This window comes from Sinohyriopsis cumingii, chromosome 2 (genome assembly GCF_028554795.1).
Source record: "Sinohyriopsis cumingii isolate HCF-2022 chromosome 2, ASM2855479v2, whole genome shotgun sequence".
Lineage (NCBI taxonomy): Eukaryota > Metazoa > Mollusca > Bivalvia > Unionida > Unionidae > Sinohyriopsis > Sinohyriopsis cumingii.
The window spans coordinates 143,754,866-143,780,221 of record NC_142962.1 but is presented as its reverse complement, the minus strand read 5'-3'; the positions used below and the strand labels follow the sequence as shown (position 1 = coordinate 143,780,221).

At 35.2% G+C, this 25,356-nt stretch overlaps 2 protein-coding genes across 8 annotated transcripts in view; one reads left to right on the top strand and one right to left on the bottom strand.

The window, feature by feature from the left end:
* Nucleotides 1-7,524: 7,524 nt before the first annotated feature.
* Nucleotides 7,525-16,484, top strand: LOC149805996 (uncharacterized). Of its 4 annotated transcripts, none has more exons than XM_089950809.1 (11): nt 7,525-7,652; nt 7,850-8,339; nt 8,712-8,853; nt 9,173-9,433; nt 9,789-9,970; nt 10,397-10,415; nt 12,277-12,324; nt 12,610-12,689; nt 13,600-13,648; nt 14,406-14,443; nt 15,017-16,484. In XM_089950809.1, the coding sequence occupies exons 2-11, from the start codon at nt 7,854-7,856 to the stop codon at nt 15,146-15,148; spliced, it is 1,437 nt and encodes a 478-aa protein (XP_089806935.1). In that variant the 5' UTR covers nt 7,525-7,652; nt 7,850-7,853; the 3' UTR covers nt 15,149-16,484. The 4 variants fall into 4 exon arrangements, with proteins under 4 accessions (XP_089806935.1, XP_089806932.1, XP_089806934.1 ...); XM_089950806.1 differs by having other exon boundaries at nt 7,551-7,687; XM_089950808.1 differs by having other exon boundaries at nt 7,633-7,745.
* Nucleotides 16,485-24,781: 8,297 nt separating this feature from the next.
* LOC149805995 (ubiquitin domain-containing protein UBFD1-like) overlaps nt 24,782-25,356 on the bottom strand; it is a 49,769-nt gene continuing 49,194 nt past the window's right edge. For all 4 annotated transcript variants that reach the window (XM_089950814.1, XM_089950810.1, XM_089950811.1 and 1 more), the window contains exon 8: nt 24,782-25,032. In XM_089950814.1, coding sequence (XP_089806940.1) covers nt 24,922-25,032 — 111 coding nt within the window. In that variant the 3' untranslated portion in view covers nt 24,782-24,921. The remainder of the gene's footprint in view (nt 25,033-25,356) is intronic.

Below are 25,356 nucleotides of genomic sequence, written 5' to 3'. Positions count from 1 at the left end.
GCTGACGTCAACTTACTTCAGCAGCCGCATGGCATTAGTATTGCATTGCATCAGAAAATGATGCAATCAACTGTGGATGATGTGAGCATGATGGTATTATGCAATGTTACATCATTATTCCGGATGTTGCTGCAGTCCTACTGGAGAAATTTACACAGTGAAACATAGAAAATGAGGTATATGAATATCTTCAAAACGAGAGCCAATACAAATTTTTCACGGTTATATTCGTGTTCGGCACACCAAAATACTACAGATTAGGGCCTTTTCAAGTCAGTAATGATTTCACTGTTGACCAGTGTAAGTTTTTACTTATTTGTCTAGCTAGCTACATAGGCATACATTTTGTTGAGAAAAACTAATGACCGGACATGTAAAAGCTCTAAAACATTTGGGGGAGTGGCAGAGGCGTAGCTATGATATTTTGCGCCCGGGGACGAACTATAAAATTGGCGCCCCAGCCCCCTCCCCGTTTAATCACATTTTTGAATATTACCCTTGTTTACTTATTATAATGTAACGTTGTAAGCCTCATTTTTGGCGCCCCTGTACCTTGGCGCCCGGGGACATATGTACCCCCCTGCCCCCCCCCCCCAGCTACGCCTCTGGGGAGTGGGGGAAAGTTGAACAGTATCTTTTGACGATGACCTGATCTTACAAAATTATATTCCTGTATTGTACGATACGGGCCATAAGGTTAATGTTTATCAATGTTCTCCCTTGAAATGGACGGACGTGTTTCGTAAGAGCGGTAAAGGTGATGATTGTGAACTCTATGTTGTATTATATCCCTGTTATATAGCGCTATTGTGATTGTGCACTCAACATTCTTGAAAACGCAGAGACTGCATAGATGTGATTCAGATATTAGTATGATCGTGTAATGGCCGAGTGGTCTAAAGCGCTCTTCGTTACGGATCACTGCCATCTCACCTCTGTCTGCGGCGGTTCGAGTCTAAGATTCAGCCAATGTGGGCATGTGAGAAAGCTTGCCAGTAGCTTCTCGTGGGTCGGTGGTTCTTTCCGGGGTTTTCTCTGGTTCTTCCTCCACCATTAATACTGGCCGCCATGTATAGCCTATCGTGCTGAAAAATGGCGTTAAACCCCACAACAACAACAACAATGATCGTGTAACGTTGTTAGTTTTAAGTATTCATCGTCATGTATGTTTAGTTTCTTGTATCCATTATGTAGTTCTCTTACCTGTAGGCCTACCGTGTGCATTGTGTTGTAGTCATGCCTATAGCGCAGGTTCAGTCTTTGTCGCCGTAAGGTTGTACTTTTTGCTATACTGCAAATGATCGGTTATAAATATCAATACTGCGGACAGAAGTAGTACCTGCGGTCATGAATGACGGTAGAGTTGCTGAGGAATATTTTCCTACCTCCGACTCAGAGTGATGTAGATATTATTGATCTACATCCACTACATTTTAACAGTCAGATACATTTTAATATTCAGATACATTTTTTTAATAGTCAGATGAGACAAACGATAACAGTCCTGACGATCTTGATACACAGATTATATCACTGTTATATAGTGCTATTTTGATTGGTTTCCAGATGGGGCAACCAGGGATATATGCCTTGGGCCCGGGCTCGTAAGGGGACCAGGGCCGAACAACACTTTTTAATTTTATAAAAGAAAAATTTTGTTTTAACAAGAACTAGGAGAGGCCTGGGTGTTTCTTACCCCAGGGCCCGTGATCACTCTCTACGGCCCTGAGCGAATATGTCAAGGTCAGCAACCAACTACCCATGAATAATTCACATGCGAATAGCTTGAACAAAGATGTTACTGATACAAACCAGCTCACTACCTGTGATACAAAGTCTACCACAGGTAAAAAAAAAATCACAGTGGTAATGGAGTCAGTTAGTAATGCGTCTAAGCATAATTCGAATGTGAACAATAGAATATTTCAATAATAAATCCTCAAGACTTACAATCAGTCACTGACCAATGCTACAATGGGGCAAGTCAACATGCTATAGAAATAGATCCTGAGGGATATATGTCCTCAAGTATAGTATCTAACAATGCTGTGAATTATTCGGTTAGAAATGTGCCCAAGTTTGCCACGTATAGTTATAGTAGCAACAATAATCAAGTATTCCAATCAGAATCACAACTTCATCAAGTTACGAGGTCCAAAGACATCAGGATACGCAGACTGAATATGGTGGTAAAGATTGTAATATTCTTGAATTTGCTGATTGTGATAATAATGGTTACATAGGAACATTCAGAATCGAACAAAATATTCTTTGTAAGTAACATTGACCCCTCAGTACATAAAGACGTAATTTAAAATATTTTTGCTAAGCGTGGTGTTGAACCTAGGTACATAAAAATTGTGACAAGTAAACAACCAGACTCAAAACCTGCCTAAATAAACATAAAATACTCTTCGGATCTCAGGAAATTATCGGAAAAGTAATTTTGGCCTAAATCGGTTTATTGCAGACGTTGGTTAAGTAATAGGCAAGGGAACAATGATGGTTAATAATCCTTTGTATGAGCACTCCTTCCATTTCCTTGTTATCTACTCGTTTGCTTGCCTCTTTCAACTATATATATGGTTGCATTTATTCTAAATATACTTAAATGGAATGCCACAAGCATTATGTCAAAGACTTTTTATCTATCATAACAACATGCTGATGCATGTTGCATTTCCTAAGATTGGTTATTTCAGGATAGACTCAGATTCTTAGATTCGGTTGATGCTATTTGTCTGCTGACACTATTTACCACGATACGATTTGGCCAGTATGCAGATACCGTGGAAAGGGTGACCATCTTGTGGAATAATAAATGCAAAAATGATATTAATCTTTTAGAGATAGCTTATCATCGCATTGATGGTATCAGATTAAGTTTAGCTTATAATACGTTTATATTCTACATTTAACTCAACTTACCGTGTCATGTATATGCTACTGTAATCTATTCTAATGATATTGAAAAATTGTATGGTCTTTACAGTATGTATTCCGCGTACGGCATCGTTATCCATGTGGGTGATTTTAATTCTAATCCGTGTTGGTAAGCAAAGGACACGAGAAGTAAACTGTTGCATTTCCCACTTGGAAATAATTTTCTTTGAGTACGGTTGACTTTTGCTATATCTCTTGCGAGGAGAAATACTATCGCCATTTCAAAATTCAACCCCTTCTTACAGACCTACTGGAATACCAGTGTCAAGGGATTGCATGAATTCATGATTAAAAAAACAAGAGTTGTTCGGAATAAAAAACCTTAACGATCGAAAAGATATTTTTGGCCCAACACAAAAATGCTTAAAACAACCTTTCGGAAACTCCACGACGGAAATGTGACAAATTATAAGCAAGAAAATAATGGCGTTGATAAGTTTACAGATATATATCAAACCCAGTTTTGGAGAGCTATCGATTTTAAGAAACCGGAAATCTGAGATATTGTCTATCCTGACCCTGCAGATGTTGTTGATCTTTGGACGTTATACATTGAACCTTTGTATTTGCCTCCGAAGTTAAGTAATAAGTATACGGAAATGCACTTACATCCACCTTGGTTACTCTTTTCAACTCTATGTTGATATTTGTACCTGTTCCTGCTCGACTAAAAGAAGGTCTGAGCGTAACACTCTTTAAGTGAATAAAACAAAAAGTGATCCGAATAATTATCGTTTCTACCAGTTGTTTGTACGGTTTCTGGAAAGATTTATTTAAAAGGATACAAATGATCTTAACTTTTCTAAGTTTTCAATCAATTCTCCGGAGGTGGGTAGGTGAGTGGTTTCAGAAGGGTCTGTGTTATAACACGACCTCCTATTTAGTATGTTAGGCTGATGAAATTCAGAGCAAGTTGTATGTTGCTTTCCTTGATGCAGAGAAAGCTTTTGATAACGTATGGCGTGATGGTTTATTTTGCAAAATTACATCATATTATTGGTATCAATTCCACAATATGGAAAGTGAAGGAGAGAAGGAACGAAAATCGCAGAGAGAGAGAGGGAAAACTGCAATCATATATTGTATGTTGTAGTGATTAATGAAATGTATCCATATCGATCTGTTCGATTTATTTTTGCATCCTCAAACATTGCAGTTCACGTTAGTTCTGCTGTAACCTTGTTGATCTTTTTTGATTGGTTACTCTTGATTGTTGCGACATAGACTTACCTTATTTTTCATGTTTTCCTTTGATACGTACTTGTTTTATCGGGAATGTGTGTGTGTGTGTGTGTGTGTGTGTGTGTGTGTGTGTGTTATAACAGTTTAAAAAGATTCCGCTTACGAAGTAAATACTACCACACTTAAATATGACGGTTTAGTAACAGTAATTTGACTTAATCAGTTGAATTTAAAATTATGTTATATGAAAAAGACAAAAGACCTTCCCTTGAATGCTTTCACTTCTTGTGTTTCCATCGCATTGACAGTTGTCTCTATTCCATTCTAAAGTACCTTGAACTCTTACACTTGCAATATAGTTTTCTAACTGAACGCATCAGAAGCTGATACTCAAAGCAAACCTCGTGTTCAGCATATCATGTTTCACTGAATGTAGAATCCCACAAATACCTATTTAAAAATATGACTGAAGATTTTACATGTATCTAATTTAGTCACTAGTGGTCACCATGGAATCATGTTTTCTCACAGAGCAAATTTAACTTAATATTGGAAAGGAGAGTACAGGAGCCATTTTTGCGTTAGGTAGCCATCTCAATGAATTTTTAAAATATATTTTTTACGAGAGAGCACACTGTCGCTGCTATATGAAGATAGTATGTTCCCTTGGTTTGGGGAAATGGACTCTGAGATCAAATGGAATCGTCTGTATTGCAGCTAGTAATAGTCTTTCATTAAGAAAAAAAATCTAAGATTTTAGGCACAGTCTATTCTTCCAAAATTTTAAATCATTTCAATTACATTCCGCACACATTTTGAATAAACCGTCTGCGCTAAGGCGTAACACGTACAAACTCTCAAAAATATTTCGTGAATTCTAATTCCAGTATTGGATTTGGTGCAAATGGTTTTTCACATAATGTTGCACTTCCTCATCTTATAAAATTATCTAGCCAATCCTTTTTGTTTCAGTTATATCATTCTATTTGCAATTATAGTACACTAATGGTGTTCATGGATTTGTTTGTCTTTCCCGTTTTTCGAACAACTGTAAGATATTAACCCCGCCCCACACATCTGAAATAAGTGTTAATAATGTATGGTGTATTCACTTCAAAAATGTATGTGAAACTTTTGAGGCTAATATGATAATAACAATTTTCTTTTAAAATGATATTTTTAAACGAACGTTAATGCGATGAAATAAGTGAACATATGAAGCACGTGATAAACATTCGAGACATCCGCTTTAACGAAATTAAAACTTCATCTTATGTAAGAACCTTGAAGAAAGGTCATTTAAAGTGAAATATCTGCACTATTGTCTATATCTGAAATAGTCCGTTAAAGTCAGCACTTCGAGTTTGATAATTGTATGTAGCAACTGCTGCTTCTGTGTTGCTGCAAGAATAACGTGTCGATTAGTGGGCAAACGTTAAGTCAAAGTTGGTAAATTAATGTCACTTTTTGCTGTGGCTTGCCACCACAAACTCTCTCATTTCGTTCAACTTGACTTCCGTAGTTTCGTAAAATCTTCGCTACACGAGGGTCTGTTAAAATGCTTCATTTATCCTTGTTACTACACGACCTGACGGAAATGACCGTGCGATGCTCCGATCGTGCAGTTGGTGGGGGGGGGGGTCATTGTTTTGACGTCATAGGCACATTTTTACCAAGCCTTCATTAGACGAAGAACTCGCGAAAATCTGTTTCAATGGGATCACAAATTCCTGCGCTTATTTTGCATATTCCACGTTACCTCCCACCGCAAACACACCGACCATCCTCGACCCCATTTTCTGACCGTGACTCACACGTAGTAAGCCCAAAACCCTTTCCTAGCTGATGCGTTTGTATTGTCCCGACACATTCACCCAGGGCCATCAGCTCAAAGACTCCAAAACTGTACAGTTCTTGTGTTATCATATAGGCAACATAAGTATAAATTGTGATGCCTTTCCGCACCGCAGGTTCGGACGAAGGGACAAACAAATATGAGAACAATATCCTGACGTTGTTTAAAACTGCAGGTAAAATCAACAGATCGCAAGTGTCCAAACCTGAATATAAGGAGATACACATCGTACCTTCATATGTAGAAAGCAATCGCCTTTCAGAAGATAAATGTTAATAATAAACTATGTATGGTCCTATATATGGGGTACCTAATCGTCCAATATATAAGATATTTGGTCGTTCCATATATACGGTATTTACGGTATTGGTAGTTCCATATATAGGGTACTTAGCAGTCTTATAGCCATTCTTAATGAGATCCTCATGAATATTAATGTATTGCGAAAACGATCCTAAGTTCGGCAGAGAAAATATATGGCGTCATACTGTACATCGAGTAACGATCTGAGCTGTTTGCCAGATATTTCTTTTGCATTCGTTGAGAATTTCATCACGGGTGTCTCCTAAATAAACAAAATAAACCATGAGTTAATTGCAATAATTAGTTGTCAAAAAACCGAACAATTATTTCAGCACAGGCCATTGAAATTATATCACTGTAGTAAATAAAAATGCCAGAATATGCAAGGAAAAAGGAGGAAACAATCGTATATGCTTCCTTGTTGGGGGATTTTCTGACATTAACTTACTACAATGATAGAATTTCAATGGCCTGTGATTTAACTACAGTTTTCTTACGTTTACAAACATCAATATGTGGTATCAACAGTTTCATTAATTCTTAGCCAGTCACTCTCTCTCTCTCTCTCTCTCTCTCTCTCTCTCTCTCTCTCTCGTAATTTCATCCAACTTGTTCTCTCATCGTTTTCATTTTAATGGTGCTTTCTCTCTGCTTTATCGTGGTCATTTTCATTCTACTGTTTCTATTTATTTTTTCAACGAGATAATACATTTAACTTTTTCTGCAATTACTACTCGTACATCATTTCATAATCGCTGATATGAATGCGCTGCGTGGAGGTACGCAGAGATTTCGATGACCCCATTTTGTGGAATGGGACATGGGGTAACAATGTTAGAAACCTACCATTATAAAACTAGATAGATAGATAGATAGATAGATAGATAGATAACCCGACTAAAAATAGGAATATGGAAAACCCCATACTTTTACGTTTGTCTTCTCGTGCATAGTATGTATTAATTTGTAATTACGGTAGTAGACCTCGCTTATGTTAAAATTATCGCCGATAGAATTTCCATATCAGTGAAGTGAACAGTGTATGATCCAAGTATACGATAATTGCTTAAATGATCATACTGGAATAGTTACAGTAACGGCAATATTTTTGTTTGTTATTTGTTTAGAATGGTTGGGTTTTGGCGACTGTCTTGTTAACAAGATTATGGGCGTTTGTATTATGCTAATATAAAGCCGTAAAACTGAAGTCGCCCAACGCGAATAATGCCGGTATCTGCCAGTTACACTCGGATTGCTTTTCATAAACACAGACCGATTCGTGTACGGGGAGTAAGTGTTACAGCTAATCATTCCCGGGGCAACTAGTACTGGAAAGAAAAGGACAGGCATTTCATTGTATACTCGAATAGTAAGCAGGGAGTCGTAGCCGAGATAAGTCGACATGTAACACAGCTGATAATTTCTTCAGCGTTTAAATCCTCTTTAAAATATATGGGTACCTGTATGTATGTATATATGTATGTATGTGTATATATATATATATATATATATATATATATATATATATATATATATATATATATTATCCTCGTTTATTTAATCCAGAAAAATGACCACTGAGGAGAAAATTCACCGGATTTTCACAGATGAGGAAGGCAGAGACTTCGCAGAAAGAATCAGAAACAGTTTTGATCGTGGATGCTATCGCGTCCAGTTTAAACTACATGACGTGAAATCGACGAATAAGACCGACATTTTTGAGAGTGGGGTGTCCATCTTGCTGCTTAACCCACGACTTTTAGACGCTATTAAAGCAGGAACTCACCCAAAATTGGACACACTTTTCCAAAATCCTAAATTTTCCATAGTTATTTGCCATTGTATGGACAAGAATAAATCACAAGTTTCAAAGATCTTATCAGACAAACTCAAAGGATTTTTGCGTTGGACATATATCAACTTTTGTTCCCATGATAACTTTACGGATCTAAAACTGAACATCCTGTCACTTGTAGAGAAGTCAGAGGGAGTAGAAGATGTTCCAGTGACACCCAGACTTCAAAATTTTGAACTGTGGCCTGGACAAGACTGCAAGGTACTAAAATTCATCGTTTTCTTTTCCTTTCTTTGTCTATACAGTTTTTTTTTTAAAAATTATCACATAGACTGTATACCCCTGTAATTAGTCATTCCCATAAAAGCATATACCCTGGTAATTAGTCATTCTCATAAAAGCATAAACACTGGTAATTAGTCGTTTTCATAAAAGCATATACCATGATAATTAGTCATTTATATTGCACATTTTCATCCTTTTAATCCCAGTCAGAGTCAACCAAGCAGTCATGGGAATTTTGTACGAGGAAGTAAATATCGCATAACTAGATAACAATCTCATATTTTCAAGTCGGAATTTTACAAAAGATGGCAAAGTTTCAGCTCAAAGGATTGCGTGTCTCTTTTTAAGCCAAAACAGTCCATCATCTTGCTCTTCGCCAGGCTGGTTGACGATGATGAAGCGGTAAAGGTCATGGTCATACAGGAAGGCGGCAATCTATCACTGGCTACACAAAGATTGAATTCGATGACCTTTAGCTTCAGTGTTGGAGGTAAAAACCATAATCAGCACAACAAAATTATCTCGGTGGCTTATACAATACGCTAATTTCGTTTGAAAAAAAAATGAATTTGAAGAGAGAAACGTCATGCTAACAATGCTACAAAATGTTGCCATAAATCGATTCATTTAGTATTAAATTTACGTTTGCGTCACTTATCCATTTCTTTTAAATCCTGTGTGTGTGTGTGTGTGTGTGTGTGTCTGTGTGTGTGTTTGCAAATGTGTCTCATGAAAGAATATCATGAAATTTCTTTCGCATAGTGAATACAGATGGCTCTATGTAATCAAAACCGTTCGTTTAACTCTAGACATGGTCGCAGGAATGAAGACAATTGAGGTTTTCGTGAATAAGTCAAGTTACGGGCGAGTCAAATTGCATGTAGAATCCAAAATGGTAGAGTTGGAGCATCTTCTTTATGACGTCACCAATGCAATTGAGCTGCTGTCGCAGTCACTGCGCTGTGAGAACAGGAATGATCTGGACCGAGAGTTACAGAATATGTTGTCCAAATGCCCCAGCTCAACTCTGAACAGTCTCTTCTCCAAATTAGAGTGGGACACGTTTGGAGGTTACACTTCATGTCTTGTTTTCTCTAACTAAGCATAAAAAATAAAATAAACAGATATACTGCATAAGTACCACCTAAGGAAAACATGATATTAGTCAATTTCATTTGTCAATTGTAACTTCATATTAAGTTTAATTGTGGTGCCTGTCAACTGCAATCATCCATCCATTGTTTAGTCTTTAATATTTCTAAATCAAAGTTAAGATATCTTTTGTTTTAAGTCAGGAAATATTTTGAGTTGTTTTATAAGAACATTGATTTCATTAAGAATTATTTTAATTTTTCATCTACCTACTGCGCTTCTTTGAAAATTCCACGCAACTCTTATAATACATTTTGTTCATGTTCGTGACAGAAACTGTGTCGAAGAGCGAACTACCCACATTACTCCACTTTGGCGCCAAATTTGGCTTGCTTGACTTCTGCCGACAGTTACTCGCTCTCCCCGGTGGTCGGCAAGCAATGAAAATTAGAAATAACAGCAATCTTCTCCCGCATGAAATCGCCAGGCAGAATGGATTTATGTCCCTGGCCTCGGTAATATATGACACTATTAGTAATAGGAGTCAAAAGATCAATGGAAGGCAACACTTCTTAATTGATGACACTGATATACTATGTCAAAGCTCGCTTTCTTGGCAACTTATTTTTATATAGAAGCCATTTGGCATTCACAGCAAAGTCTATAAAATATCAAACATGGACAGCACTATCATTTTGAAACAAACGTGTTTTTGTAAACTCCTACCATTCTAACCCAATAAACACTCCATATGTGTAATGTATCCAGTTCAAACATAACTGTCATAATCTTTGTCACATTGAATAAGATTTTCATCATTTCCGTGCCCAAATATCAGAACTTTCTTAATAATACTCAGAGTCCGCAACAATGAGAATCTCATACGACTGAGAGAGGATGACTCACTCTAATTTTTTTTTTTTTTTTTTTTGTCTTTGCAGCAACTTGAGGAAAAACATGGTAAGAATTTGGTATTTTTTGTTCCGACTTAGCATTAGCCAATATTATTGACTTTACAGATTTTATATATTTATATTATTAACTTCATATACTTTCTATATATATAGTGTTGTCGGGCATTTCTGCGCACTTAAGGTTTCCTTCTCCAATATTGAAGCAAAACGCATACCGAATTCGACCGATTGACAAAAATAAAATATTACACTGCTTACCATTTGAAAAGAGGCAATTATCACCAGAATATTCTGTTCAAAATAATATTAATTTTTTTGACACACGGGATACCATCGCGTATTTTCATGACTCGTATGTCGGCCTATTCTGCATACAGCTTTGAAAAAAAATGTAATATTTATCCATCAGGCAATAGAAATGAAATATATTACTTTGGACTGTTTCTGTCAGCAGTTCAGTCGAGTAATTAATTAGGTCAGGTTTATATCTAGTTTTACAAAATTCAACGTAACTATGCCAATAAATGGCAACAGATAGTAAGCAAACTAAACCGATCTTGTAAATAATTTTTAGTCAAGTTCAAAATTTTATATAAAACAATAAGCTATTATGTGGTAGAGATACAACAATGAATAGGATGTAATGTGTTTTGAACGTCTTGTTTATGGGGGAAAATTACAAAATAAGTTAGAAACAGGCTATACGCCGGGAAATGTCGTGAGAATCTCGTTGTAGCGACAAGCTGACATGTTCGGTAGCAGACGATTTTGTACGCGTGGGACAACTTCTTCCAAATTGGAAACTTAGATTAAGATGCAGAATTTTTTTTAAGGTACACATTTCCATGTGTTACATAATGTATTTATTTGTATAATTCTAACAGATACATAGTAAATTGGAATTTTTGGGTTACAAATTCAAAAATATCATTGAGCGGGTCTTCGTGTTGACATTTAGAAATCACATTTATATGCATTTCTAGTCGAAATGTGGGATATTTTGTACGCTTTATGAATATCACTTTTCTTAAACAAAGTACGACCGTTCCTTCTTGATACAAAATGGATTTTTGACCAAAACAATAGCACGAGATCCAATGTTTACATAAATGACGTGTCGTTGCGCAGAATTTACCCGACGCACAGAATTGGGCGACATGGTGGTATATATAAATGGTCGAAAAAGACATTAGACGGTTAAACACATACATTTAACCTAGTCGATAGACAGAGAAAACTTAAAACACCTACTAACCGAATTTAAAATACAGCAAATAAATGCAGGTAATTCTTCACCAAACATTAATTGTTCGCATGTATCCTATATACATTCTTTGTTTGTTTGAACCATCCAAGTTTGAATGCACTTAATCATTTCTTTGTCAAAAATTGATGCATTCGTTAAGGCACATGCCATTCCCATCTGGTCTCATTGACTCGCATCTATATACCTTGTAACTTCATATCCCGTAGTTGTATACATATAGTGATGAATGAAAAGATATTCAGGAAAAATTATTCACTGTTTGCAATTGGCACGTTTACGCTAAATCTATCCTTGATTAAGTAGGAAAAAAAAGATTATATGGCCTGCATCTTTTAACCATGTAGATAGATAAGTACTCGGATTGATGGATTTCTGCGAATATAGCACGGAATGATGGCCATCCCTAATTGGTTGCCAGAGTTCCAAAAGCTAGCATTCCAAACACTGAAGCAATTGCCTTAACTCAAACACAAATTTAAAACAAAAAATGCAATTAGTTTTACTTCTACAAAAAGCAGACATACACGAAAAAATTATGAATAAACTCCGTTTTAATCTGCTGAAATTTCTCTATCTCATAGATAATTGCCATTTTAAAAGAACGGCTTGATGATGTTTACATACTTTTCTTTTTCAACAGATGACATATACAGGACGGTTGCATCGCCGGTTCATCAACGTACAAAAGGTACAAATTCTTTCTTTCTTTCTTTTTACAACAAATAATTTTTCTGATGGCCCTTAATTGTTTTTCGCTAGCAACAATACAATTGGGAACAGTTGATAATTGGTGATAATAACAAGTGTATTGTACCATGATGGTGATAATGAACGTTTTTAAACGTTAAAACCTTCAACTCCCGATTTCAAGTGGACATATCAATATTCGCTCTTGCCAAATTATTGATGTCTTCTTTTAAATACAGCTTTTGTGTAAGCAATAGTACAACTGAGGATAATGATTGTTTTGTAGAAGACAGAAGTACGTCCAGACCTGAAAAAACGTACGGGGACAGTTTTCGCAGCAGCAGCAATAGCGGCGGGAATGACAACGTAAGTATTCACTCTCTTGACTGAACCGTATGCTTGTAGACCATGGTAAAGTAAATGTGACATCTGTCAATGCTTTGCTTTAAATTAAGTTATGGAATATAGGTTTCACCCTGTGGCGCCCGGAGATGGGGGGGGGGGAAGCATGTATATTATTTTATTATTTATGACGGATGTTGGCCAAAACATGTTTAGATGTGAAATTCGGGGGGGGGGGGGGAGGTGCCCCTCCCTTCTCCTATGTGCGGAAGCCCATGGTTGTACCTATGATTTCCCAGCTGCATTTGTCTTGAAAATGAATCTTCTTTGTAACTCGCGCTAAGACTAACAAGGCATTGCATTTTCAAATGCGATGGACGTCTTTTTTTTTAAGAAAAAAAACCACCCCCAATTCCCAAAGAAACGTTCGCTTCAATTAGTCAACCGAAAAGTACTTGCACGCAGAGTAACAGTTTCAGTTTTTTTTTCCTTCGTAAGCAACAGTATTCGTTTTATCTTTAGGCCATGAAAGTTGAATTGGAATTTTCGACTGGACAACCGGTAATATAAATCGCAACAGTCACATAGTTAGCTTGTTTGCCGATAACTGGAAAGAAATGAGAATTTTAAAAAATTGGACAAGACATGAAACTATTTACGTCATATGCGACCTGTACTCAATACAATTTTGCAACATTTATTTCTCGTGATATTCAAAAGGGAACGACCGACTGTGGTTTTTTTTTTCTTCGTCCAAAGACTGATTGGAATTTCATCTTACATTTTAACTATTGTCGGGGAGTAACAGAGACAATATAGTGCTTGTTGCAATGAATAAAAACTTCAAACATTATAAAAACTAATTCAAAGCTTATTTACTGTGTAATATTTACATTAGAGTTTCTTGATAAAATATATTGGCTGCATTCTACAGGTATACTATGGGAAAAAGCGAGACAAGTCTGCTAGCAGTACAGAATCCGGTAACTTCTTTTTTTTATCCATTGTTTTCTTTCTTAATTGGTTTATTTATACAGTATTTAATGATGAGTTAGATTTGGCAGTGCTCAAGTCTTATATATATATATATATATATATATATATATATATATATATATATATATATATATATATATATATATATATATATATAGTTCATATTACGTTTTCTCCTTCTGGGGCGAGCGAGTGGGACAGTTATTCGTCCCTATCCTCATTATACTCAGCACAGTACACTTCTACCATACACAGCTAACATTGTTACTAAAGAACAATGAGTACCTGATGCTAGTTTGTTTCTATAGTTAATAAAAACCATGAAAATGTTGTTCTAATACAAAACCCCTTAAATAGACATATAATAAAAGAAAAGATTTGCGACTTGAGAAATTGTGATTTCGTCATACTGTGAAATTCTAAATACATAAAATAGAGACATAAGCTGCATAAAATCTCTTGGTATCTTCATGAACTTTGATAAAACATGATTGGAGAAAACATGCGTAAAATAATAAATAACAAAACGTTTTGTATCTGCAGTACTTAGGGACAAAGCCATCATAATGCATGTCCAGCACTGCATCCCACTTATAGCTGTGAGCATATGTTCTCTTTTATATAACTTTGTTGTTACACGACTATTTTAAAATTAAAAAAGAAATATACTACAAAGCAGAGTGAAAGAATATTAAATAGATTGCCATTAACAATATGAATTATTTCATTTTTCTTTCAATCTAGGAATAAGCAGTCAATCAAGATCCAACCCAAGTATGACGGTGAGTCTGGTACTTTAAGTATTGATCATGTTGGGGTGTGAGTGGGATTAGCTCCCCTAGTCTGCCAACACGTCCCAATAATTTACACTACTGATCATGTTGGTTGGTGACGGGGATTTTTCTCTTTAGCTGCCCTAGTCTGCCAACACGTCCCAATAATTTACACTACTGATCATGTTGGTTGGTAACGTGGATTTTTCTCTTTAGCTCCCCTCGTCTGCCAACACGTCCCAATAATTCACACTACTGATCATGTTGGTTGGTGACGGGGATTTTTCTCTTTAGCTCCCCTAGTCTGCCAACACGTCCCAATAATTTACACTACTAATACATGAAGACTGAAATGGAACAGCCTTAAGCACATGCAAACACCAAGTATTATCTTAAAAATGGGTGTTCAGATGTTACTTGACCTAATACGTTTACAATAATTAATTTCTTATCAATAGTCCATTTGTTATCATTGTTTTGTTACAGTAATAATATTCTTACAACAAATAGCCCATTTGATTTTAGCTTTTTAATAATGATTTATTTATTAATAGTCCATTTGTATGTTTTTTACTGGAACAGGGTTTAACAGATAGAATGACAAAGATGCTGGATGATGATAAACTAGATTCAACCAATACATTGTGGCATCCATCTCCAGATGACAGCATGTACATGGAATCAATGCCCCATATCCATATAACCAAACTATAGACAAAACTGTCACGAGGATAGGTGAAAAGGAAGAAGAAAACATATTTTAAACAGCCACATTTAATGTTATCATGTTGCCTTTTTCTACATACTAATATTATATCACTCTCATTTAAAACTTACACATGTAGAATAATCCGCAAGCATACAGATCAGCTTCATCACTATCGTAAAGTAAACCATATTTCATTATTATCAAGTTACATATGTAAGTGTATAGTGTTGAATGCAACATGAACAATTGGACCACATTATCAGTTTGTCTACCGTTTGCCATGCGAAAAAGAAACTGTTGTATCATTGAAGTAGACAAATTACAGAGAGGACTGCAATCAATCTTTATAATCTAGTAAAACTATACAAAAATAATTTTCTTTTTGGACCAGCCAAAAAAATAAGACAAAAGATTGTCAATGGAATTATCACACAAAGAACAAAAAGTATGTTATTATAAAAATGTTATTAGAAAAAAACTAAGTTGGTAACATTTGATGTGAAATTATAGTTTTTAAACCATCTAAGTGTGGGGAATTTAGTCTCCTTGTGTGACATGAAAATGTACTTATTTGATTTTTATAGCTGTGCTGTATTATTTTCATGAAAATAGATTGTAATGTTTATTAAGATAATGGCATTTTAAGTGCTAATTTATTTAATGATTGCAAGTTTACAAAGATGTTATTCTTGTATAGTGCATAAATTCATTCATAAAGTTCCAAGGTTCATATATATGTAAACATCATGTGATGCGAAGGCAGGTTGTGGGTTTTTCTGAAAGGCTAGGATAACTCAATTTCTGATAGGCTGATGTAAACCATGTGACCCTATTTACAGTTGAGATTATATAAATATGATGCATCTATCATATTTTAGTAATCTACAAAAGAGAAATATTATGTAGAATTGTGTGTCCTCATTAATAAACACCAGTCTTGGAAATTATTCTGTTATATTGAGAGGATTCATTTATTTAATTTTATCATTTATTGGAATGACAGTGTTTGAACTATCCAGATTAGTTGGAATAATAGCTGTCACATCAATTACATTAAATTTATTAAGACTATTTGGATATTTAATAGATGTTATGGAATTACTGTGAATTCATTTAAAGACATTTTGGGATTACTTAATTGTGAGTCTTCAGTATTGTTGGTGCATCAGTAGATTACTGAACATCATTTGGAATACATTTGGAACTTGTTCGAATTACTCAATACTTTGGAATTGATACAACATTTAGGACTGTTTAGGATTTCATTTTTCATATTGAAAGTTATTTTTACATTTTCACTCAGTATTTTAGGGAAATAAATTATGTTTTCAATATTACAAACTTGTTGATTTTTGCTCTTTTTTGCTATTTATTTTAAGACCATAGAGTTGTAACAGATATGTCTCCTCTAAATCACAATCCACTGAACATAGTTTATACATGAAATTGTTACAAATGTTTTTAAATATTCGTTTACACCCCTTGGCCTATCCTATTAAAAGCAAAGTAAATTTATTTAAAAATGGATATTGCATATTTTGAGGTCTTGTTTAAACTGAATGTATTAATGAGTTCTTGTGTTACATTGTGTAGCTTCAAAATAGTTTATACCAAGTCTAAATTTATTAAAAATTCTTTCCAATTCAGTCCATGAAACCATCTTAGGAAGGGCATTGTGAACGTACACAAACATTAAATTTCATTTATTTTATCCATAATTCTATGTTAATAGTCCAAAAAGTAGTACCAGTGGGAAAGGCCAAATAAAATTAAAAAATTGTTTTACTTCATACGGGTGTGAATCAAGAAATTTAAGAGCCCAACAAATCAGGTTCTTGGAAAATGTACTAAAAGAGAAAGTTTTTTCATGAACCATCAAAGGACATTTTGAACATTTTTGCTGTTTTAAGAAGACTCTGACTTCATCTTTTCCATCAGTGTGCATTTATTTTGTTCTTTATCTATTTAAACTGGTACTGGTGTAGATGGAAACACATACAATAAGTCTATACATTTCAATTAATGAGCAAGTTAAAGATATAAAGAAAGACTAAGTTATGATGTATTAACATTTGTGATTAAAAAGTCTGAATGAAGCCAAAAGATTTTGGAAGACAAAGGCTGAGTATCCCTTATTCCTTATGGTGAAACAATTATTCACTTGAATAATTCCCAGTAAAGTAAGACTGGTATTGTAAATTTGACTCAAATCTAAGACTCCTGAAATAAGAAGCAATTGTTTCATTCTGTAGAAGGTAGCATTTGGCCTTTATCAGACATTTAATAAGCATATGAAGGAATCCAACTATGTATATCTGGAGTAGACTCTCATCTCAATTGCTGTCATGTACTACAATTTGATTATCACTGGTGTGGGAACAATGATCAAAAAAAGTATGTGATACCTATCTTGTCATCTGCCTTACACTGAGCATCTTCATTTATACACAATAAATATCTGGGCATCTGTCTTACACCAAGCATGTTCATTTATACACAATACCTATCATGGAATTTGCCTTATGCTGAGTATCTTTGTTTATACACAATACCTATCTTGGCATCTATCTTATGCTGAGCATCTTCATTTATACACAATACTTATCTTGGTATCTGCCTTAAACTCAGCATCTTCATCTATACACAATACCAATCTTGACATCTGCCTTATGCTTAGCATCTTTATTTATACACAATACCTATCTTGGTATATGTCTTACACTGAGCATGTTCATTTATACACAATACCTATCTTGGCATCTGCCATAAGCTGAGTATCTTCATTTATACACAATACCTATCTTGGTATCTGCCTTACACTGAGCATGTTCATTTATACACAATACTTATCATGGCATATGCCTAATGCTGAGCATCTTCATTTATACACAATACCTATCTTGGTATATGTCTTACATTGAGCATCTTTATTTATACACAATACCTATCCTGGTATATGTCTTACACTGAGCATGTTCATTTATACACAATACCTATCTTGGTATATGTCTTACACTGAGCATGTTCATTTTATACACAATACCTATCTTGGCATCTGCCTTATGCTGAGCATCATATATACACAATACCTATGTTGGCATCTGCCTTATTATAGCATCTTAACTTATTTTTTTCCTTTTGATTCATGTAAATTTATAGTTAATCTTTATTTCCAAACTTTTTAAAAAAAAACATTTTGGCAACCAGATTCGAAAAAATATGCGCCTATTTTACAAAATTTATCAAGAAAATGTCAATGTTTATTAAAAGATAAAAAGAATAAATTAAAAACAAATCCATTTGGTAAAAAAAAAACAACACATTAAGTACAAAATCCACAAGATAAAAATATATCCAAGTTAAGAAAGAAATCAACATGAAGGTGCAGTTTTAATGTATGTTCCCAATACTGACATCTGAAAATTCTCTCTGCAGATACAGTCTGGATGGCTGAGCCTATTTAAATATATGAAAGACTGAATGAAGGGAGATAATCTCTCTTACAAATGAAAACAGTACTAATAATTAAATATTTGAAAGTACCAAATATTAGTAGCAATAAACAATCAGTTTCTATTTAGGGCAAACTTCTCATTTGGTATTAACATGACTTTACAAAATTGTCAGATTAAGAGATCAATCACACATTTATTCATATTGAACAAGTCAACAAACTCAAAATTATTTTACATACTTAACATTAAATATGTTCTTTTCTTTGTACATGAAAATGTTTGCATATTTTCATTGAGCATGAATGGCTTCTCTGAGAACACAAGCCCCCACCCCCTCCAAAAATAGGTTTGGATCATTGGTGCTCCAGATGATGTGGACCTAATGCAAATTTTTTAAAGTCATATGTGAGTATCAACAATAACAGACATATTGACTTCAAACTGAATTATCATTTTTATGAAAGATTTTATTATCAATATACTCAAATATACTCTAAAATGTGTTTATGTACAGTAATGTGGAAAACCCCTCTTTAATCAGTGACCATGCCAACTAGCCTGAAAAGAATTACTCCATGTAAAAACCATGCATACCCTGACGAGTTTTATCTATAAAACATGAGTCTCACACAGAGACTGATTAGTTTAAAACAAGAGTCACACACAGAGACTGATTAGTTTAAAACAAGAGTCCCACACAGACTGATTAGTTTAAAACTAGTGTCCCACACAGAGACTGATTAGTTTAAAACAAGAGTCCCACACAGAGACTGATTAGTTTAAAACAAGAGTCCCACTCACAGGCTAATGCTTTACTACATGAAAAGATTATATACAATTTTTTTTTAGAAGAATATTTCTTCTCTCCTTTTTACTCTGAAACTGCTTAGTACTGAAATGATGACATGTTCCTTAAAAAACCAAACATACCAAATTAGTGTTACAATACATTTTCTTGTATCTTTGAGTTAATACATTCACAAGATGAGAATGCAGCATGCAAATCACGACCTTTTAACTTAAACCTGGTGTCATGGATCAATGAATTTGTGTCTGATACTGTCCTATCCCCATATGCTAAGTTCAGTTTAAATAAATAATTGCTATTTGATTCAGTTGTTGTATTTCCATGTCATTAATGTTCAAAAAATCAAAGCTAAGACCAATGATCTAAGTCATTTAAGACATAATCAGATAAATTCAAAATTCAGGTTTCATAAAAATCCATTCTGAATTATTTCATACTATAATGTACACAAGCCATTATAGAAAAACCATGGTCGTCACCTTTAACCGTAGCATCTATTTCCGAGTGCTTACCATTAATTTGTCTGATAAAATGCAACTAAATACAAAGTCTGGACAAAATCCATCAGTCTATGTAATGAATGTCAGATATTCATTTTCAGTTAGGACCAGCTTCATAATCATGTTTTTAAAAAATCCTTCATTAACATTCCATGCCAAAATAATGTTGTTGTTGTTTTTGTTGTTGTGGGGTTTAACACCATTTTTCAGCACAAGATAGGCTATACATGGCGGCCAGTATTAATTGTGGAGGAAGAACCCAGGAAAACCTCGGAAAGAAAAACCGACCCACGAGAAGCTACTGGCAAGCTTTCTCACATACCCACATTGGCCAAATCCGAGATTCGAACCCACACAGACAGAGGTGAGGTGGCAGAGATTCGTAACGAAAATAACATTGAGTTATAGTGCAGTATCAATAACAAGATGATCCAGATGCAGTTATATACATGATCAGCTCTGCAAAAGTTTCATCTAGAACCAATAACATAATGCAATAAGTGCTTCAGTAGCATCCTGAAGGGGGCCCTGAGTGGCCGAGTGGTCTAAAGCGCTCTCCGTTACGGATCACTGCCATCTCACCTCTGTCTGCGTGGGTTCGAGTCCAGGATTCAGCCAATGTGGGTATGTGAGAAAGCTTGCCAGTAGCTTCTCATGGGTCGGTGGTTCTTCTTTGGGTTTTCCCGGGTTCTTCCTCCACCATTAATACTGGCCGCCATGCATAGCCTATCGTGTGCTGAAAAATGGCGTTAAATCACACAACAACAGCATCCTGAAGTCAATGCAATCATCTTTTCAGTTGGAGTAGCAGCAAAAACATTTAAAATGGCCAATGCTGCAACCATGTTGAAGGTCAGGTTGATACCTTGTTCATTCAGGCCCTACTACACATAGCAAGAACTGTTTTAGCAAAAACCCCATATCAGAAGAACAATCTGTTCAGAAGGAGTCTGGATGGCAGTCAGATAGGTAATACTTTACCTAGGACAAATTATATCTCATAAAAGTTTCTAAGTGAAAACATCACATGACCAGGTGTTCAGAAGTAGCATCAACAACAAAATTTTCAATACAGTGGCCAACATGGTAGCCATTTTATAGTTTGTAAAATTTGCATAATTTTCATTTAGGACCAGCTACATATTGCAACAAGTGTTTCAGTGTAAAACATGTTAATAACTCCATTCATACAGGAGGAGTGGTGATGTCAATGATTTTGTTATGTCCATTTTGTGATTCAATCAGCCTCTTGACATATTGGTGATGAGACTGGTATAATTTTCACTAAGACCAGTAATATATACTGCAACGTCTGTTTAAGTGAAAACCCCATGCTAATAACATTACAAGTTCAAGAGGAGTAGCAATGAAAAGTTTTTCAAGATGGCTGAGATCAGATCTGCATAATTTCCATTAACCACCTACACATTGTAAAATGTTTGTTTTAAAAAAATGAAAATTAAGTCTCAAAATGACTATCCTTTATATGATTTCAAGATGTCTACTGTAGTGACCATGCTGGAAGTCAGATCAGCATAATTTTCTTTTAATACCAACTATTCATTGCAAGTAGTGTTTTAAAGAAACTCAGGTTGATGTGACCGCTTGTTAAGAAGTAACAATAATAAGATTTTCAAGATGACCAACATGGTGGCCATATTGGATGAATGAGATGAAAAACTTTCACCGAGAATGAACTAGTTCAAGCAGCTTAGGAAGATAACAAGCAATAATATACAACTGCTAATGGACGACAAGCCAAAGACAGATGAGTGATAGTTGTATTACCATTGCTCTTCTAGTTTTCAATCAAAACAGTTACAACCCAGTAGCTTCTCAAAGAAGAAAGGCTCATCTATCACTCAGATGGGTTCAGGGCAAAGGACTATGTGATTTAGATGGGTTCAGGGCATAGGGCTATGTGATTTAGATGGGTTCAGGGCATAGGGCTATGTGATTTAGATGGGTTCAGGGCATAGGGCTATGTGATTTAGATGGGTTCAGGGCATAGAGCTATATGATTTTGATGGATTCAGGGCATAGGGCTATATGATTTTGATGGATTCAGGGCATAGGGCTATATGATTTTGATGGATTCAGGGCATAGGGCTATATGATTTTGATGGGTTCAGGGCATAGGGCTATATGATTTTGATGGGTTCAGGGCATAGGGCTATATGATTTTGATGGATTTGGGGCATAGGGCTATATGATTTTGATGGGTTCAGGGCATATGGCTATATGATTTTGATGGATTCAGGGCATAGGGCTATATGATTTTGATGGGTTCAGGGCATAGGGCTATATGAAGTTAGATGGGTTCAGGGCATAGGGCTATATGATTTTGATGGATTCAGGGCATAGGGCTATATGATTTTGATGGGTTCAGGGCATAGGGCTATATGATTTTGATGGATTCAGGTCATAGGGCTATATGATTTTGATGGGTTCAGGGCATAGGGCTATATGATTTTGATGGATTCAGGGCATAGGGCTATATGATTTTGATGGATTTGGGGCATAGGGCTATATGATTTTGATGGGTTCAGGGCATATGGCTATATGATTTTGATGGGTTCAGGGCATGGGGCTATATGATTTTGATGGGTTCAGGGCATAGGGCTATATGATTTTGATGGGTTCAGGGCATAGGGCTATATGATTTTGATGGATTCGGGGCATAGGGCTATATGATTTTGATGCGTTCAGGGCATAGGGCTATATGAAGTTAGATGGATTCAGGATATAGGGCTATATGATTTTGATGGATTCAGAGCATTAAGACTATCCTGTGTTTGGAATAAAGTTTTAAGTTCAAAAGACATTTGAAAAGTAGTGACTTAAGGAATGACAGTTTATGAACATAACTAGAACAAACATTGAATAAATACAATTTTGAAATTGTGGCATTCAACCAAGATGGTAACAGCTATATTGCATTCAATCAAGATGGTGACTGCTATGCTGCATTCAGCGGAGTCATTTGGAACTAGAGTTGATCACTTACGCAAGACAAAAATATACCTCAAAGGTGCAAGACAAAAATATACCTCAAAGGTGCAAGACAAAAGTATACCTCAAAGGTCTATCAATACAGCAAATTACAGAAAAATCACACATTTTGTTAGCCAGAATTGTTCCACAAGAAAAGAAAAGAAAAAACCAATTTGGACCACCTCAGCTACTTCTATTGACAGTAGGATTAACCCAGAAATTATGAACAAAAAAATAGTTTGATCATTCATATCATTTTCTTGGTCACTTATTGTTTTGTAAATATACAATGTGGTCTGAATGGCAACATATTTAAGGTATGTTCCAAGGGATTGACCTGGAATCTGTGAATGCTGATAAGTGCCAGCATGCACTATAGTACATCTGACTTGGTGGTATCAGTTAATCAACAGTTTTGTCACACCTTACTAGCAATATTACATTCAGATGATCAGTACCAAGTGTTATGTCACATCTTAAGAAGCAGTATTACATTCAGATGATCAGTACCAAGTGTTATGTCACATCTTACCAAGCAGTACTGTATTCAGATGATCAAATGCAAGTGTTATAACACATAGTACATAGCAGTATTACATTCAGATGATCCTCAGCAAGTATTATACCACACAGTACAAACCGCTCCGGTGGCCTAGTGGTTAGAGTGCCCGCCTTGAATGCGGGAGGTCGTGGGTTCGATCCCTGGCCAAGTCATACCAAAGACTTACAAAAATGGTACTAACAGCTGCCTTGCTTGGCGTTCAGCATTAAGAGGTTAGTGTTGGGACTGGTCAGCCTTGTGTCAGAATAATGTGACTGGGTGGGACATCATGTAACATGTCTGCGGCATGATGCCCCAGTGCTAGACAGCACTATAAACTGCCACATTGCAAACATCGTAGTGATATGACTGAAATTTTTTAAAAGCTACATTAAAATTCCAAATCAAATCACAAATAACACTGCATAGTACCAATCAGTATTACATTCAGATGAAAAGAAATGTTTCAATTTGTAAGACCTGTCTTTGCTGACTATATATGACAATTTCAATAACACATCCTAAGTATCATTGTGATATTATTTCACATATGTACATAACTAAACAAACTGATAATGCAACCATTTACCGCCTGAACTTGGGCAAGGGATGCTTCTGAAGGAACTACAATGACTAAGAAACTATGCAATGGATTACAAACCTGATAGTTTCCTAGAAGTTAGTAATCAAAGGTTTTCATAACAAACATGTATTTTAAATAATGGTTATATAGTTAAATAAATATGATAAACATTATCAGTAGATCAACCTGATGTGTAATGTCGTATAATGTGCACTTCAATCAATTCTAGTCAAATTTTGTTTTTGATCTGACAAATGCCACATTTTTCAATGTGAAAATCATACATACTTCAAGAAAAGAATTAATACAAAAATCTTCCTCAACAATCCTTTTAAGCAGAGATGTGTAAATATACAGTTTAATTCAAATGGGTAGTTCCTGTATCACCAACAGTCACATACATGCTCTTTATATGTTTACAAATATTGTAAATGTTTACAGCATGTAAAAAGTGCAGTCTTATACCACACTTAGTTAATCAGGACATGGTGTACCACAATAAACATCATGCTGATGCTTTTCCTACTAAATTAAAAATAAATCTACTGTGCACATCTGCTTGCATCACATACCTCCCTCTACCACCAAAAAATAATGGCTACATTATTACAGAACTTATAAGTGCCATTCATTCAGCATTCTGGGAGAACAAACATTTGTGCATTTTTCAAGTACCTGATTAAAAGTATCTATATAAACCTGATGTTATTAATGCTACTTTAGCGACTAAAAGCATAAATGAAGAAGAGACACATGATCATTCATAAATATTTAATGTTCATTCTTACATCTGCCACCGAAACTCATACACACATTAAGATCAAACATGAAATGGAGAGCAACTTGGTTGAACATGTAGTGGAGCTGAATAAATGTTTCATTTATCACAAAGGTTCTTCAGAAGTACTGCCATTTTCCAAGAATAGTGTCCTTAATAGCATCTACATATTGGGCAGGTACCCAGTATATCCAATACCTTGATGCCTCTGTCGGTCCAAGCTGAAGACCCTGTTACAAGATAGATAGTACAAGAAATAACACAATACAGTAAATTATCTGTTATTCATGAATACCAATTTTCAAGAATTTGTTTGTGCCATGAATTTAAAAAACCAAGGATTAAACAATAATCCATCCATGAGAACAGCAGGATCTACTCCCCTAACAGAAACATTAACAAGTCCCTATGAGCATGTCATTTTCAGCAACCAAAACATCATGAAAATTTACATTCACACAAAATAAGATTTTACAAGATGTGAAAAATGATTCTGTATGTAATTCATATTACATGCAATTCATGATACTTTGTGTTCTTAAATATCAAATTAT